This window comes from Leptidea sinapis, chromosome 16 (genome assembly GCF_905404315.1).
Source record: "Leptidea sinapis chromosome 16, ilLepSina1.1, whole genome shotgun sequence".
Taxonomy (NCBI): domain Eukaryota; kingdom Metazoa; phylum Arthropoda; class Insecta; order Lepidoptera; family Pieridae; genus Leptidea; species Leptidea sinapis.
Window position 1 is genome coordinate 11,369,220 of NC_066280.1, and position 19,594 is coordinate 11,388,813.

Here is a 19,594-nt window from a genome sequence, read left to right on the forward strand (position 1 = left end):
CTGGCATCCTGTGCAAAAGAGCCTCCCACTGATGTTGTCATATAAAGACTTGTTACACTAAATATTTTAACATTTAATATTTTGGAAACCACAACTCTTTACTCTTTATATAAATAATATTATACATCTTTATATATAAGAATTTTGATAACATTTTGCACACTGTTTGCAGTTTGATCCAACTTGAGATATAGGATAGGAGATATAGGATTTTCAAGAAAAGAAGTATTGGGCAGGGCGTATCAATTACCATCAGCTGAACGTCCTGCTTGTCTCGTCCCTTATTGTAATAAAAAAAAACGGCCAAGTGCGAGTCGGACTCGCCCATGAAGGATTCCGTAGCAGTAAGTAACAGAATATAAAAGTTCTTGTAGTTCTTTGTAACTTTGATCGATGTACATAATAATAGTGTATTTCTTTTTCAATTAAGTTATTGATAATAGGATTTATGACGTATTGAAAAAAACTACTTACTAGATCTCGTTCAAACCAATTTTCGATGGAAGTTTGCATCATATATATTTTATAATACATTAGAAACCTCAATATCATTTTCCTTGCGATTTTCCCAGACCTTAGACCCACACGTAGGGGACTGATGAAAAAAAAAATTGAGTTAGAACTTAGAACTGATTCTAAGTATACCCCCAAAAATTTTTTTTTTTCTATTTTTCTGTGACAATCTTAACTTAGCGGTTCACAGAATACATCTACTTACCAAGTTTCCACAGTATAGTTCTTAAAGTTTCAGAAAAAAATGGCTGTGACATACGTTCGGTCAGACAGACATGACGAATCTATAAAGATTCACAATTTTTGCCATTTGGCTACGAAACTCTAAAAAAAGGTAAGTGCCCGTGAGGAACCAACCACATGTATACACGATGGATATCTTACGTAGACAATAAAGAATAATCACTTGGACTTGTTGCACTAAATATAATAACTTTTAATATTTTAGCCACAACATGTCTTTATTTATGTAACATCTTTATTTTATTGGATATATTAGGCAGACTGCATTTTGTTGTTCCGGATAGGTACGAATGGCGCCTACGTCGGCCGCCGTTGCTGATGGTGTCATCACGCGCGCACCAATTTGTTAAGCAAGGCAGCGATGACTCGTGCACCTCGTACAATTAACGAAATAGCCTAAAAGACGGATCTGTTTTCTTGCACTTAGGAAGAATTCACGAAAGTTGCATTACTTATAATCTATATATATATAAATGAATTGCTGTTCGTTAGTCTCGCTAAAACTCGAGTGTGGAAGTCCAGAGAAGGTTTAAAAGGTGAATAAATAGGAAAATGCTCGGAATTAAATAAAAACAACAAATTTGGTTTTCTTTGATGTGTCCACACATAATTTCTATGAGAGAATTTATTGACGCACGGTTTGACAGTTCTGCTGTGAAACAATTTCATTACAACAGCAGGGTGCATATTTTACGAAGTAATTCTTGATGTTATGATATATTATTGATAAATTAATAAAAAACATTATTTTATTTATTATATACAGAACAACGTCTGTCGGGTCAGCTAGTATGTTAAAAAATTTAAATATAATAATGTATTATGTAATAATGTATGTACCTCTATCGCATTGGAATATTCGGTAATGATAGTGTGTATTTTGATAAAATAAATAAATAAATATTGAGCCCAACAAACTTGAAATACACTTAAGACTCAACGGAGTTCAAAAATAATTTCTTTTAATTTAACTTAAAATTCAGAATTTCCCAGCTATCGGAAACTGTACGCTTCAGACCTGAGACTGGCGCTAGAAACATAGATGTTAGATAGAATCTATTTAGGTAAATAGCTGAGTATTTGAAGGTGATTTTCACTTCAACTTCACAACAACTTCAAGACGTAGTCTTGTGTAGATTTACGTGATTTAAATACAGAAGTTATGTTATAAGCTTCAAAGATTTTTTATTACGGCAACTATTAAATGTTTGTGTGCGTGGCATCTTGACACTCAATGGCAACTTTGAAATTTTGTAACATACGCTTCATGTTATTTTACATTGAAATTATTAAAACAGAAGATACTGACGATGTGTGATCCCAGTGTCTTTCTTGTTTCTTATAGTATTATTTTTACAAAGTTATACTACGCAACCTGGCATTTTAATTTAACAGTAGATGTGGCACGTCAACGTCACTGTTCCAGACTGACTCGAGTACGCCCACAGGCGTAGTACTAGTTGCCCCAATTCGCGACTATGCCTACGGTGTCTAGTTGAATTGTAGCGGAGTCCGATCCTTAATCTACGATTAATTAATAATATTTATTCGTGCAGGAGCATTGCTTAATGTCTCACCAACGTTTTTCTGTTCTGTGGTCAAACCAGACATGCCATGTAACAATTTGTTGCTTGGTTGCGTTGGTTTTGTTTTCTTGCAATATTCTTGCTTAAGGCGATGAGTAAGCAGAAAACACGCAAACATGGTGTTTTAAGACAAGTTTTGTGGTGAAAATATAGCATTTCGAGCTATGAACACTACTTAATCCTGTTACACATATCCTTAAGTATTATTTGTAGGTTGCTAATGCTTGCTGTTGGTTATGGTTAACACTGCCGAGCCTTTTTGAACTACCACATTTTCTTTAAAGTTAAACAAGTTTTTTGGCATGGCGTGACGCATTTTTTTGGTACTTCCCTCACTAAAGTTATTCTTATAGCATGTACGTTCATGTGTAGGTTCATTTATTCAGATTTGTAGTGAATAACGAGGATTATTAGCATATAAACTGTTTTCCACGCAAGAATTTTGAAAATATTGGCTTTGTTACATAGATGGCGGGCCGGCAGCCGTGAACTCATATCGCTCAAAGTCGCTGACATTTAGTGTCGCCTTAACACAAAACAACAATGGACGCGTATAAAACATATTATTAGCTCGCTGCCTAACAAAAAGCTAGTGAAATTACGGGGCAAATGAGACTTAACCTTAAGAGACATAAGTGTCTCAAGGTGATGAGCGCAGTTGTAGTGCCGCTCAGAATTTTCGGGGTTTTTCAAGAATCCTGAGCGGCACTGCATTGTAATGGGCAGAGCGTATAAATTACCATCAACACGCTCGTCCCGTCACTTATTGATATTAAAGAAATGTTTCCTTGTCAACAGAATTTCGGTGATATTTCAAGTTCGTTCAGCGAAGGCCGTGAAGATATCGGACATGTATCTGTTGCGTCGCATCAGTGTGATAGTTGGTGTAGCCTGCGTCCTGCTGTCAATACGCACGATGGTGGCGCCACCTACTGTCATTGTTGGCAGAACCAAAGATGATCTAAAGGCGTACCTTTGTAGAACGGATTGGTGGGACCACTCATTCACTACACGTATGTACAACATTTAAATATTTTAAATACGTTTAAAACAGTATTGAATTTTTGTCATTAAATTGAATTGTCATTGAATCATTAATTTAGTGCTGATTTAGTTATTATACTTTTTAATTCCCGTTTTTTTATGGAATAGGAGGACAAACGAGCGTACGGGTCACCTGGTGTTAAGTGATCACCGCCGCCCACATTCTATTGCAACACCTGAGGAATCACAAGAGCGTTGCCGGCATTTAAGGAAGGTGTACGAGCTTTTTTTGAAGGTACCCATGTCGTATCGTCCCGGAAACACCGCACAAGGAAGCTCATTCCACAGTTTTGTAGTACGTGGAAGAAAGCTCCTTGAAAACCGCACTGTGGAGGACCGCCACACATCCAGATGGTGGGGATGATATCCTAACTTGTTTAGCCGCCGAATTCCACGAAGGTGGAATTCGGCGGCAGGAATCAGGTTAAACAGCTCTTCGGAACACTCTCCGTGATAAATGCCGTAGAAGACACACAATGAAAGTAGTAGTGTGAAAATGAGAGTTTTTTATTGCAAATAAAGACAAACGGGCTTGCAGGCTTAGTCAAAATAAGTAAAAACATGATTTTGACCCGATAGAGTAGTAGAAAGTTTGGTTCTATGAAATTCCCTGACAATTCCATTGATTTTATATATCACGGAGGTGTACCTATATAATAAGAAGTTTCTACAACTGAAAAATTAGAAAGTATTAATGGTATATATAAGAAACGATAGTGATAAAATAATCTATTAAAACACATAGATGGATTTTCGAGCACTAATAGAATCCTTTGCACAGGACACCGGCTAGATTCAGGGTACCACAACGGCGCCTATTTCTGCCATGAAGCAGTAATATGTAAGCATTATTGTGTTTCGGTCTGAAGGGCGTCGCTGCTAGAGAAAAAACTGAGCAAATGGTTTTTGTTGCAAACACGAATGTGTAAGCATTATTGTGTGATAATCTGAAGGGCACCGTAGCTAGTGAAAATACTGGGCAAATGTGACATAACATCTTACGTCTCAAGGTGACAAGCGCAATTGTAGTGCGACTCAGAATTTTTGATTTTTCAAGAATCCTGAGCGGCACAGCATTGTAATGGGGAGAACGTATCAATCCAATACCATCAGGTGAACATCTGATCGTCTCTTTCTTTATTGTCATAAAAAAAATTGAAACCATAAATACATTCACTTTTCGAATACCTGAAAGTTTACAATCGACGCAATATAATTAATAATAATCTTTTCTTACAAAAAAATTAAATTTGAAAACAAAATTTATGTACGATGCGGGACTCGAACCCGTGACTCCTCGCGTTAATTTCGGGTAATAACAAAGTGAACGTATTTTTGGCTTTAATTTTTATGACAGAAAAGCAGGAAAGAGGCGAGCAGACGTTCAACTGATGGTAATTTATACGCCCTCCCCATACCATACGTTATTAATGACGACCAGAAATGACGGTTATCATTTTAAAAATATAACAAATTGTTTAAATCTTTTCTTAAATTTCTACTACGTCTCAAGGTGTTCTATAATATTTTATAAGATTTCCTTGCACCACACTAAAGTGGCTACTTTTTCTATACAATTTGTAACAAGTTGCTTACTCGTTCATAAATGTTTTCACATTTTATTTGTGTAATTAATCCCAGAAGTGACGGTTATCACTTTTAAAACATAACAAATTGTTTATATTTTCTTAAATGTCTCGTCTCAAGGTGTTCTGTAATATTTTATAAGATTTCCTTGCACCACAGTAAAGTAGCCTTTCTATACAATTTGTAACAAGTGCCTCCTGAGTTGCCTCTGGAGATGACAGGTCGCCTAGATTTAAGCCCTTATAAATAATTGCATTGCAACGTGTGTGGTGAACGTTCTTTCAGAAAGTAGCTTCTTGTATTTCTAAAGATTTTGATAGATTTTTGCTATCTGTGTCAGAAGGTGATTTTTTGCAACTTGAATGTAAACTTTGTGAACGGAACTTACATGAAAAATATTTTTATTTTTATTTGCCAACCTGTAGCGACTCACATCCGAAGCGTTGGACCAATTTTATACGGAGTTTCAAGCAAACATGGCGAAACAAAGAAATTGTTTTTCATGCAAATAAGTGGAATCTCTATTAAATTGGGAACAAAATCACCACCACAAAAATAAAAACAAATGAAAACATTATTCAAAGTACAATTTCGAAGTTGTGTTGTACAGCTTACATATATCAATTGTACTTCAGCAATACTTTGCAATTTTATAAATATCAGTTCCAAATGTGTCCAACAGAATTCTGCGAAACAAATAAAGAATAAGTCATAGGTACTTACTAATAAAACAATTTGGCACCATAGAACAAGTTCATAGGCTTACACATATACAAATATTTCTGAGGATTAGAAAGTATTGCTCAGCTATATTTTGTTTTTTCCCAGGCGTTCGAAATGATTTGGCATGATGGATTATTATTAAAAATTAACTAAATAATACATTCCGCATTCTTTCATCTCCATTGTTCGATTGTATCTCACTGCTAGATGTTTTGAAGTCGCGTGTAATAAACATATTCCAAAATGTGCTTTATTCGCTCAGGACTGCACCAAGGAGGTATCTTAAGTCCAGTTCTTAACCTTGTGTTCGTTGCCCACCTATACACACATACTACAAACATAACAGGCCTTTAAGCAAAACATGATAAACTAGTGCAGCTCTTAGCTGATTTCCAGCCAGATCTGTCAGAAAGGAAGTTTATGGAAGTAAACAGATTAAAAGTAAACCAAAACAAGTCTACTCAACTTAACAACGCGTTAACAAATATTTCTTACAGTTCAACTATATACTGAGAATATTCCTCAAGTTGATGATGCCAATTTATTGGGAATGCATCTGGCGGAAATAAATATAGCCCAAACGTAAGCAGTTTAGTGCCAGAGTGTGAGAAATATACTAGACCATCGGACACAATTCAACGCTGTGAAACAGTAGCTATTATAAATAACTACCAACACAGCGATGCTCAAACCAATATGGACCTACGGGCTTCAACTAGGGGGACAGTAAAAAACAGTAATATTGTGATATAGCAACGTTTCAAATGTAAACGATTCGAATATTTGTAACATACAACGCTACATCATTTAATTGCTTATCTAAGAATGGACTATGTGAGAGTAAATCACCAACTTTAATTTCTTAAAATCAAAAGACCAATGCGGATGTCAAATCACATAAATAATTTTGTTTCTCAACTAGCGGACAGTGATAGTATAGTAAAGTACAATCTCAAAAGGCAAAGCGACTTAAAAAGAGGCAAAAATAAGTCAACGAAAACAGACAATAAATTAGCAAGAGTGTAAAAAATTTGGATAAATTCAAATATTATTTCCGCAACTCGCTTGCATGTCACAAATGTGATCCTTACCAAAGTTCTTCGAAACGGTTTAACCGATTTGAATGAAATTTTTTATGCATATTGGGTAGGTCTGAGAATCGGCTTACATCTATTTTTCATACCCCTAAATGATAAGGGCTAACCTCTAAGTATATATTTTTTATTTTTTTGACATTATTTTTTTTTAATTTTATTATGATTCACCATTGAAAAATACATACAATTTCAGATTTTTATATTATTCTGTTCCATCCTGCGGATCTGTATCCGCAGTGGTTGCAAGATGGTAAACGAAAACAATAATTATTGTAGTACGATAAATATTATGTGCGATATATTTGGTAGGCCTTAGAATCGGCCGTTATCTATGTTTTAAACACAAAAATTTATTACTTTATATGGCAAGACAACGTTTGCTGGGTCAGCTAGTTATAATATTATACTATCTGGCTATTATTGGCGATAATATTTCTGACTGATGTGGTTGATTATTATTATTCAATGAAAATTGAAAAATTTTAGATTCTTTACATGTTCAGTCTTCAGGATATCAAACAAATATTCCAGTAAGCCTTCGCTTACAAAACATAAACTTTGTAAATATGGAAGCTTCTTTATTGAAAGGTATAATATTAGCTTTATTTTGTCGAGCGACAAAATTTACATGACCAAATAAGTACTTTTATATATTTTTCATGAACAGATGTTAAATTCCGTTGATATTTACACTTTAATTCATGGAACTTAAAGTAGAATGCAAAAATTAAATATACATACAGGGTCTTTGTTAGAGTGAATAACAAAAACGTGAGTGGTTGCGGGTTCGAGTCCCGCATCGTTCATAAAATTTAGTTTTCAGTTTTATTTGTGAATAACATAACTTCACAATCTTGACTTTTCTGTTAATAATCATATTATACAAATAACATCACTAAAGAGAATCTTTACTTAAAACTAAATATATACCCCTTATTCATAATAGTCTGCTAACTTAAAGCATTGCTAATTCTCACTCTGTCTTCTATTAACCTAAGTCAGAATGACAAAAAACACTCCTTAGCGGCTGTTTAAAGTTAGCGGGCCATTATGAATAAGGGTGTTAATGAATATGATAAATTAATTACTTAGTTATTATAACGTCGAAGTTTAAATTAGAGGTAATAGAAAAATTTGGAATATTACTTACATTTGTTAGCAATATTTAGCTTTTCTCATCTGAATATAATAGAAGCATTTTATGAAATTAAAAATATTTTATTTCATAGGTAAATCATATAACCCTTGAAACATGTCATTTGTTTTTGCATACAGCTCATTCGGAAGGCAGATTTCCTTAGAGAAGAACGAGCAAGAAATTTTAAGGTTAATTAATGAATTACCCACTGATATACGGAACTGTATAAATCCTCGTAATATTAAGAAAAAACTGAAATCATACTTTTTAAGTCACTTAAAATAAATATATATACACAATTTATCTAACTGCAACTTATGTTCTGTAGTTAATGTACCTAGATTTAACTCTTTGTTAGCATATATTACAAGCTCGTGTGGTTTTCTGATGCTAGCTTTAAGTATTTTCTTTTGTAAACTTTAATGTAAATAAAATAATCTTTTCAAAACAGATTAGGTATAACAATTTCTTATTTTAAATGCAATATACAAATCATTTTAATTACAATATATACAAAGTGATGTAAAAAAAACTCGAACTTAAAATACTAAATGGTTTACACGTGTATTATATTAGGTACAAAAAAAAAACTCGTAGTTAGCAATTCCTGAAACCGTATTCAATTGTACAAAGAAATTCTTACTTAGAAATATGCCACATTCGTATGAACACGCCAATATTGGCATTTATTGATATGATATTTATCTTTTCCAGAAATTTCGATTTTATATTATGTTGAAAACTTCGACAATATTGAGGTATTAAGGATTTAAGCAATATGTTATGTTTTTAAAGTGATAACCATCACTTCTAGGATTAAATCACAAATAAAATTTGACAAACAAAATTTTATGAACGATGCGGGATTCGAACCCACGACCTCCGGTGTTACGTGCCGGTGCTCTAACCAACTGAGCTAATCGTTCGAGTACCGCCTCGTTATAAAATGAGAGTTTAACAAAGCAAACAGAATTTTGTTTTTCAAATTATATTTGTGTATTAAGAATTTGTTAAAGAAGTAGTATTACAAAAATTAAAGATTACATTATTTATAAATTAAAAACATATTTCATTTTGAAGATCCCGGTTCAAAAGAAAAGAAACTCAAATAAATTTAGAATCACTAAAATTAAAACATTTATTTATTGCCTTAATGAAAACTAATTGCTAGGTAGGAATGTATAACAATTTGACAATTAATACAGGAAGGCTAAATTATTCAATTCAAATCAAATCACAGCTCAAAGTTTGTCCATGAACATCTGCTATATTCGTTTACAAAATTTTTTTAACAAAAAAACAACCGCCTTCAAAAACACTATTCCAAAACAATAGATATAATGTGCACTAAAAAGTATAAAAATAATTGCATATTTTTATACAATCTAATTAATTAATCTAATTCTAGTTACGATTATTGTTATTTTCGGAATCGGTGTCCTTCCTTTGCAACCCGCTCTCGCCTTTCGCCTCCTCACGACTCAAGCACATCTCACCTATAACTATGTATGTAGTAACAAATCTATCTTGGATGACACCGACTCCAAAAATTACAATAATCGTAACTAGAATAAGATAAATTAATTAGATTGTATAAAAATACGCAATTATATTTATACTGTTTAGTGCACATTATATCTATTGTTTTGGAATAGTGTTTTTGAAGGCGGTTGTTTTTTTGTATTTTATTTTTATTTTATGATTTTAGTGAATTTGAAGTACACTAACTAACAATTTGTCTAAATATGTGTAAATATACTAAATTTTTCAATGCAGCAAAGAACGTTAGTACTTTGCAATTTGATTACAGACAGTGTTCCGTTACTCTGTCATGGATTCCGTTATCCGAACATAACCAAACTCTCACCAAACTATCTCTGATGTATATCCTTTCCAATAAAAAAAGAATCATCGAAATCGGTTGGCGCGATATTGAGTTATTCGTAAATTTATCATCTACTTTGCTATACGAAGGTACAGCAAATTTTAAGACTTTTATGGTTTTCTCATGGATTCCACTATCAGATCTGGACCATTTACAATGGGACCATTCGGGAAGCATCAGCTCTCAAATAAAAAAATAATTATCAAAATCGGTACACCCAGTCGAAAGTTTCGAGGTAACAAACATAAAAAAAAACCGACGAATTGAGAACCTCCTCCTTTTTTGAAGTCGGTTAATAATACAATGGCGTTCTATACATACAAACAAATCACGTCTTATAAAAACAAAGCCGAAATATGGGAAATGCCATAAATCTCACCATAATATGTTCGGCTGCTATATCTATACATTGCCGCATTTACTTCACTTGTTTAAAATATTCTTGGTCAATAAGCAGCAATGTAAAACATTTTTCCGCACCTGCATTAAAAACTTGCTTTTAGTCCCCGGTACGAGGGACAAAAGCGGCCGATTCTCTCCCGGCAAGACGACCAAAAGCGACCTTTTCATCAAGGTGGGAAAAAAATCGTATACGCACCACGTGAGATAAGTAGGACATTGCAACCCGCGATTGTCAATGTTCCACGGGTGAGAATGACCTACTTTTCTCCCTAGGTCCGTAATATACAATTTTTTTTAAGTTCAGGTAAAGTATGTTGAATTTAGAACCCGATTCGGATAGTGAGAGTTGACACACGAATACGGAGTAAAGTGTCCTTACATTATCATTGAGCAAACTTTTTCCATTCCGCAATCAGACTTTCAAAACGTCATTGAATACAAGTTAAAAAATAGGTTGTGACAATTTCTAGCAATTTCACTTATGTGCCTATAGTAATAATAATAAATCATTTTATTTCAGGCTAAGGCCCATAAAATAAATACTTTATAATCTAACATACATAATTATATAACATAAATCTACGTCACATTTTCGCGTCGATGTGAGGCACGGGTTCGGTAACTTCCGGCGGTCGGCGACGTCCACGATACTTGCGGAATACGACCCAAATCAGCCACAACTTCAAGTCCAGCCAGGCAGTTCGATATAATATGTTCTGTCGGGACGCGAACAACAATAGAGTTAAAGTCTACTGCGTGACGCGTCACCAACTTTTCGACCCCCAACCTGCGCCTTGTATTCTCCACCAAGTACTGAACAATGTCGGAGGTGGTGTGGTGAAAGCAAGAGACGTAGATATACGCCGCTGGGACTACGGAACGCAGGAGCTGATTCTGTCCTATCGGTGCTGTGCCACATTGATTATGACTAGGAGGCCTCCTCTTCTTCCGCTCCACCTTAATGAAGCCATCCTTGTCGGTCTGACCCTTCGACATAGTTCTACAAGCGGGTTCCTTGCGGGCGTGCCCGCTTTCACTTTCTGTAATCAGCACAGTCCGCTTTCTGGGTTGCTGGCGAATGGTATAGTCACGTATCACATATAAATACAACTAATATTATAGTTGTGCAGAGAACTATCAATAGATATGAAATATGATGTGAGCTCTACGGTAGCGACACATGGCGGAAGCATAGAACTTTGCGCACATTCATTTCCGTTGCGGTCATCCATGCGGTAACCAAACGACAGTCCTCCGCGACACAAAACAAGCCCGGAACTTAAACACATTCTCTCACTACTCACATTAAGTTATTGTTTATCTCACTACACTCACTAAATACTTTCTGTCTACTTCTACTAAGATAAAATACCATCACTACTCATATTAAATTCGTAGGCACTACTTCCAATCAGATGAGATTCTCACTAACCTCACATTAAATGCTTGCTTTATTATCGTCCGTTTTCAATAACCTATCTATCCTTAGTTTAAATTACTAGTGGTAGACAAATGTATCCTTTTACGCTTACTTACATTTCAATAACCTATCGACATAAAGCATTGGACTATAACTATATTGGACATAACTATGAATAGATAAGATCTTGACATTAAACGGTGATAGCAATGTATCCGTAACTAGAGATAGGTTATTGAAAACGGCTAATCGACTTTTAATCTCTAGTATTAGATGACACCCTAGTATTCTGTTATAAGAGAATTCATGCGTATACATGTAAAGGAATAATACGAAAAATGTGATGATTTTGTGATTGTAGATTAAAGGTTTAGATAGAACGTTCTAGTTACAAGAGCAAATTGCAATGAAAGCATCGATACAGATAACTTCTTGTTCGTAAAAGTGTTCAGATATCGCCAAATACAATCCAACAACGCATTGGATGCGTCTAAAGATTGCAAGAAATCCGAGAGAAAAAAAAATCATTTTTTGAAGGAAAAACTTGGAAATGTGAACAATCTTTTAAGAGTGATATTAAAGTATACTCATAGTAATAAAATAAACTACATTTGTGATGTCTAGTCAAAAGAAAATGTGTAACATCAAGCAAGTTTCATACGATGAAGCTGCACACTATGCAATTAAAGAGAAGAGAAAAGCTTGGTCAGATTAGATTGCATTAAGGTATATTAAGTGACGGGAAGAGCATAAAAGGAATAAAGGATGAAAGGAAAACCATTTATTTTAAAAAATAGTTAATGAAACGAAATAAAGATGATGAATAAGATGAGTAGTTAGATTGAACGTTATCTGACAACTACCGAGACAATATAAAAGTTATTTTTGATGCCTCAGCCCGGGCAAAACTGGACATACCAGTGGGATAGGAACTTTGTAATGGAATGGGATGTATAGATGAGGTCTGCTTCTCAAAGTGCATCATAGAAAGATTCCTAGCTGGCTCGTATTTAACCAAAAGGTCTATCGTGCTTTCATAGACTTGGCAAAGGCCTTTGACTGGGCTGGGAAACGTATTGAATCAAGCTCTGCAATCACTATATTGCGTCTGCAGACCTTGCGTTAGGATAAACGCACTGATTGGTTAATACTAACAGCACTGTTAATTAATTTACTGTGGCGTTTACCAGGGATGTATTGCATCGCCATCGTTATTCAATATAAATCTGAGGCATAATATTAATACACACCTTCTACTTACATGACCGAGACTAAAATTTAATCTTTTAGTATTTTTGGCTGTTTGTGGATTGACACTGTTCCTAAAAATGGCTAAGGTGATTTGAATGCAGTTTCAGCAAAGGTTGTATTGCCATATTAAGTAATTTAAAAAAAAAAATTGGGGTATAAAAAATAGATGCAACCGCTTCTTAGTCCTACCAAATATATCGTACTAATTGTAGTACGATACAATAATAATTGTATTATTGTATTCGATTGCCATCTTGCAACTCGGATTTGTGGATGGAATAGAATAATATAAAAATCGCGATACAAAACTAGGTGTTGATCATAGACGGCTGAAAATTTGAAGCTATATGTATTTTTAATGTTTTTAATTTATAATTTTTAAAATAAAAAAATATTTTAAGGGTGGGTGATCCTTATTATTTAGTGGTATGAAAAATAGATTTTGGCCGATTCTTAGACTTATCCGATATACACACAAAGTTTCGGAGGAGTTTAGTAAGCAACAGCGCGACACGAGAATTTTATATATAAGATTACAAATTATTAAGGTTTCACTTCTGTGCGCAGTCGATAGAATTTTCATCTGTCTGTGATTCTTCATTTGCCCAGACAAAGTCACGAGTATCAGAGAGATTATATCTTATATTTATTAAATCCATTCCAATTCGCTTGACCGTGTAATCGTGAACGCACTGTTGATTCTATAACAACGTCATCATTCATATATTTCTTTGTATCTATTCATTCAAGTGGCTACGTATCTATCGGTTGGGACTGCAAAGTTTTTAAATTACGACAAGAACCACAAGTACCCCTTGATTTGAAATACCAGCGTTAAAGCCTACAATACAACTTAAAATGTGATTAATTTGTCAAACTGAAAAATATTACTTTTTAACCGACTCCAAAAAGGATGAGGTTAACAATTCGATCGGTATTTTTTTTTATGTATGTACACCGATTACTCTGAGAAGTATGATCCGATTTACGTAATTCTTCTTTTGTTGGATGCGAAATAGATGCCATTCGGTCCCATAAAAAATTTACATAGTTTGCCCAGCAGTTTTCATTTTATGAGCATTTTTATGAAAATATTTGTCTGCCTGGATGACATAATTGTTTTCAGTGCACGGCTTTTTCATTCAGGTTGATTATATATTATTATTAACTAACACTAAAACGTTAAAAATAAAAATAAACTACATTTAAAAAAACCGACTTCAAAAACTGAAAAGTATCAAATTACTAAAAATTTAATTTGATGCACCTCTTACAATAGTATTTTATTAATATTAAAGGTAAAGGTTTGCCTAAGAAGTGTATTAAATTAAATTTTTAGTTATTTGATACTTGTTTTTGGAGTCGGTTTTTTGAACCGTAGCATTTTTTAATTAACTTACAACATTTGAAACATCATATGCATTGAAATGTAGTCTAAATCACCTTAGTGTGTTACTGTAATATAAGCTGTGTCAGTTTTTTTGTTTCAAACAAATACCTCCGTAACCGGGCGTAGGCATGAACCTGTCACCTGCACCCTCACCGCGCTCAACGCTCTCCTGAGCGCAAACCTAGTGACTTGTTTGCGGATGAATGGACGGGAATAATGTCAAAATACCTGAAGTATCGTGAGCGAAATAAATGTCTGAGTTAATAAAAAAATTTCTTTAATTAATGTAATTGGCGTAAACCGTATTAAATAAATAAATACGAGGCCTGATGGCATGACGTTGATTCCTTGGAGTCGTGGAAACCCCTCTCATATTGCACATTCATCTAGAGCGGAAAGTGCAGCGGCGGAAACTGCCGAAAACCTAAAGCAGAGGAAATATGCATCACTCGGTGATGGATACATATTGGATGGGTCCTTGGGGTTCATCGGCACAAAAACTCGTAAAAGAGCTATCCAGGCGTCTAACTGATTTAACAGGTGACCCAAGATCTGGTACGTACGTACCTTTGACAGAGGTACCTCTGTCAAAGGATAAGTTTGGCTATACAAAGAGGTAACGTTGCCAGTTTTAAGGGTACCTTATCTGACGATAACGTTCTTAATGATATTTTATATATCTTATAGCTCATCGACGTGAATAACAGTTTTCCACAAATTCCGGGGGCCATGGATTTTTTCCAGGATAAAATTGCCCTTGTCCTTTCCCAAGCTCTAGTCTGACGCTGTATAAAATTTCATAAAAATCGGTTTAGTAGCTCCGGTATAAAAGCGTAACAAACAACTTTGATTCATATTTATGACATAAATATCATCCCTACTTCCCTAGTTAAAAGTAGGGAAGTAGGGATTGAACAACAATAGCGATGCAATACATCCCTGTCTAACGCCACAGTGAATTAGTATTCACCGTGCTGATATTGTTAACCAATCAATGTGTGTATCGTTTTATCCCAACTCAAGCTCTGGAATCCCTTCAGAGCTTGATTAATCACCTGGGGTGAGCCCAGGCATTGACAATATTCAAAAAATTAAAATACTTATCATAATATTTGGCTGGCACTGGCTACTTTAGTTTAAAATGAAACTTCCTTGGATTTTAGAGTGAAGCTTTATTCACATAGCAACAACAATATTGTTCAGCCTTAAAAAAAGCGGCCATGTGCGAGTCGCACTCGACCATGAAGGGCTCTCATCATTTATACGTATTAAAAAAACTACTACTACTACTACTACTAGATCTAGTTTAAACCAATTTTCAGTGGAAGCCTGCATCGTAAGGTACATCATATATATTTTTAGTTTTATCGTTCTCTTATTTTAGAAGTTTCAGAGGGGACACACTTTTTACCACTTTAGAAGTGTCTTTCGCGCAAACTATTAAGAAATAATGATTTTAAGAACCTCAATATTATTTTTGAAGACCTATCCACATATACTTATACTTACATGTATGGGTAAGGTGAAAAGTTGAGTATTAGTTCTAAGTATGGGTAACCCCCAAAATGTATTTTTTTTTTACTATTTTTGTGTGAAAATGTTAATGCGGTTCACAGAATACATACTTCTTCCCAATTTTCAAGTCAGTTCTTATAGTTTCGGAATAATGTGGCTGTGACATACGGGCGGACATACATAGACATGACTAATCCACAAGGGATCCGTTTTTTGCCATTTGGCTACGGAACCTTAAAAATAAGCCCGCTTTGTTTTAGCGCCCATTCTTCTCAGATCTGAGGCATACTATTTCGAATGCGTGGTAGTTTTTGTCGTTCAAAGTGATTTCATAATCTATCTTGAACTAGCTGCCCCGACAGACGTTGTTCTGTAGATAGTAAAAAAACAACTGTTTTATATTTCAAAACATCAAAAATTATTTCGTAAATATGCTCCCTATTGTTAGAATGAAATTGTTTCACAGCGGAACTGTCAAACCGTGCGTCACTAAATTCTCTCATAGAAAATATGTCCATACAAAACAAATATTGAAAATAAAAATATTTATGGGTCCCAAATCGATATAAAAACTACCCTATCTCTCAAGTTGGACCAAACTGCACTCCATGATGTAATCACCATTAAAATCCGTTCATTAGTTTAGGAGTCCATTGAGGACAAACATTGTGTCACGAGATTTATATATATTAAGATTAAAATATTTGAATTTGTATAATATTTAACTTTAATGTCACTCATGTTTATTTAATATTACAAGTTTGCTCGTCAGCCTAATTAACTTTGATGTAATATTTCTTGTGACAAACCCTAATTATATTTCACCGTATTACCATAACAGAGCACAATTAAATTTAAAATGAGTTAAGTAATTCATTTTAAACAGGTTCTAACTATGAAGCTACAGTTTCAAACGTTTTTGTGAATAAACTTTTATTATTTTACGTTTTTTTTACCAGTGGGAGACTCCTTTGCACAAGATGCTGGCTAAATTATAGGTACCACAACAGCGCCTATTTCTGCCCGCAAAGCACTAATGTGTAAACATTACTGTGTTTTGGTCTGAAGGGCGCCGTAGCTAGTGAAATTACTGGGCAAATGAGACTTAACATCTTACGTCTCCAGGTGGCGAGCGCAATTGTAGTTTATCAAGAATCCTGAGTGGCACTGCATTGTAATGGGCAGGGAGTAGCAATTACCAGCACCTGAACGTCCTGCTCGTCTCGCTCCTTATTTTCATAAAAAAAAGTTGGTATGTTCGCAGATCAGTTACAATACTTTTTTATATAAAAGGGGGCAAACGGGCAAGAAGCTCACGGGATGGGGAGAGGAAGCCGTCCATGGACATCCGCAACATCAGGTGTCAAGAGATACGTTGCCGGCCTTTAAGGTGGGAGTATGCTCTTTTCGTGAAGGTCCCTAAGTCGTTTCGGTTCGGGAAAACAGCAGCCGGTAATTGATTCCACAAAGTGGCTGTGCGAGGCAATAAATTTCATGCAAAACGCGTGGCTGTGGAATGCCAGACGTCAACGTGATGCAATTGGTACTTTGCACGTAATGGTAGTGGAATTTGGCCGCTGGAATCAACCCGAACAGCCTCAGAGCACTCCTTGTGATAAATGCGATAGATGATGCAGAGAGAAGCCAATAAATGAAAGTAACATGCATTATTCTACCTGAAAGCCAAATTTAATGATTGTATTTATTATGACGGGCACTCTAGTATTTTGCAATTGCATGAATCGTGGTTGCGGCGGAACTGCGTAGACGGCGAGAAACTCTTGACACATTGACACTTGACACTAATTACAGTACATCAATCTCTCCACATGGCGCCTAATCGTTTTGGTCTTTGATTCCCTGATTCAAAGTTTAAAATCAAATTTAGTGGCTCCAATTATCGTCAATTATATCTCAATTATTAGTAGGATTGTTTGCCAGAAATGCATTAAACATGAAAGCGGTATTTGCGAACTACTTCGTGCGATACAAAGGAACTACAAATGGTTGAGGTTTCGATTGCGGAGAAACAGCACAGTAAGTGAATTTCTCCCGTGCTCGAATTTGAATGTATCAACAACATTGAAACGAACAGGGCTTAAATTCATCGAATTTTTAGGGTTCCGTACCTCAAAAAGAATATAGTGGAAATCTTGTAGGATCATTTTGTGGTCCTCTCAAAACAGTCTGTCAAAAGCGCTTAGTTTAAGCCTAATTGAATACAGTTTATTAGACTTTGATTATAATATACTTCCATATTGGTCCGATTTCAGATTTTACAATGGAATCTTTGTAGAAAATCATCAAATTTTATTGGTTTCACAGCGTGATTTGTTTTTTCAAGAAAAAAATACCTCTACAGTCTTTTGAAGTTAGTCGTTATATGATTTAAGATATTTCGCTAAACTTACCAAGAGCTATTATACTGTACTGTATATTTTATAAGTACCCACTGTTTACAGCTTTGTAATGAAATATATTATATTATATATAAATTGTAACAACAAACTTTTGTTTTATTATTTTTCTTGTTTTTAAACATATTTTAAAGTTTGTATTTTTGTAATATTTTTAGCTATAATGCTACTATATTGATTAATGAATTAATACTCATTTTCACATCTTATGACTTTTTACACTTATTATTTATTACAATAAGGGATGAGACCATCAGGATGTTCAGCTGATGGTAATTGATACGCCCTGCCCATTAAAAGGCAGTGCCCCTTAGGATTCTTGAAAAACCCAAAAACTCTTAGCGGCACCTACAATTGCGCTCGTCACCTTGAGGTTTCATCTGCCCAGTAATTTCAATAGCTACGGCACCGTTCATACCGAAACACAATAATGCTTACACATTACTGCTTCACGGCAGAAATAGAATCCCACTTGTGGTAACTAGAGGTCTTATTATTAAGCTCCTCTCGTTATAACATTTACTTTATAAATCTTAAAACCTTTTTATAGTCCATTGAAATGAAACTTAAGCACCGAATATTGCATTTTTTAAGAGGACGCAATTTTATTTTTGGGTCAAATGAGGGAGGTCAAAAGAAGCTTAACCCCAACTTTGTAGGGTTGCAGCCCTTGTCCCCCGGAAGTCCCTCCCGCCATCTTGGAAAAAGGGGTGCAAACACCTTTTTCGCGATATCTCGGAAACTATGCGTTAAAATTAAAGAAGTAATAAGCAAAAAAAGTAAGAAAATTGTTGTGGCCCAGGTTGTGGCTTCAATCTACAGGATCTACTTTACAGTTGATAACCTGCTCAACCCAAATATTTGGATATTGACTTGAGATGTCAATCTTGTAAATCTAAACAATTTGTTATGAGTTGCAGTGATAACCCCAGAAGTGAGGGTTCAGTTTTATTTGTGCAATTAACCCCAGAAGGAAGGGTTATCACTTAAAAACAAAACAAATTGTTTAGACCATATATAATTGTTATTATTTGTTTCAGTTGAAGTAATATTTCTTATGTGGGGCATCCGCCTGTGTATCATGGTGCGAAAGGCCCCCTCGGAGTTCAACGAGAGCCGGTTCATCTCCATGGCTATCTATAACGAGTTCCTTCTGTCTGTATTCCTCAATATATCCATGTGAGTATAACGAGTGTGACATCTTAGATTAAGGATTGGTCTCCGCTGCGCTCCAACTAGATACTGCAGTACTCGCAAAGTGCGGCAACTAACACTACGCCCAAGTGGGCGAACTCTAGCCAGTCTCGAACAATGTGTGACGTTAACGTGCCACATGTTTTGTCAAACTTACTTTGCTATACGATGTGGATTCGACACGACCAC

General features: G+C 35.0%; 1 protein-coding gene across 1 annotated transcript in view; it reads left to right on the top strand.

The window, feature by feature from the left end:
• LOC126968670 (probable G-protein coupled receptor 158) overlaps positions 1-19,594 on the top strand; it is a 234,977-nt gene that overhangs the window by 194,874 nt on the left and 20,509 nt on the right. The window contains exons 8-9 of the mRNA XM_050813709.1: positions 3,141-3,355; positions 19,252-19,390. Coding sequence (XP_050669666.1) covers positions 3,141-3,355; positions 19,252-19,390 — 354 coding nt within the window. The remainder of the gene's footprint in view (positions 1-3,140; positions 3,356-19,251; positions 19,391-19,594) is intronic.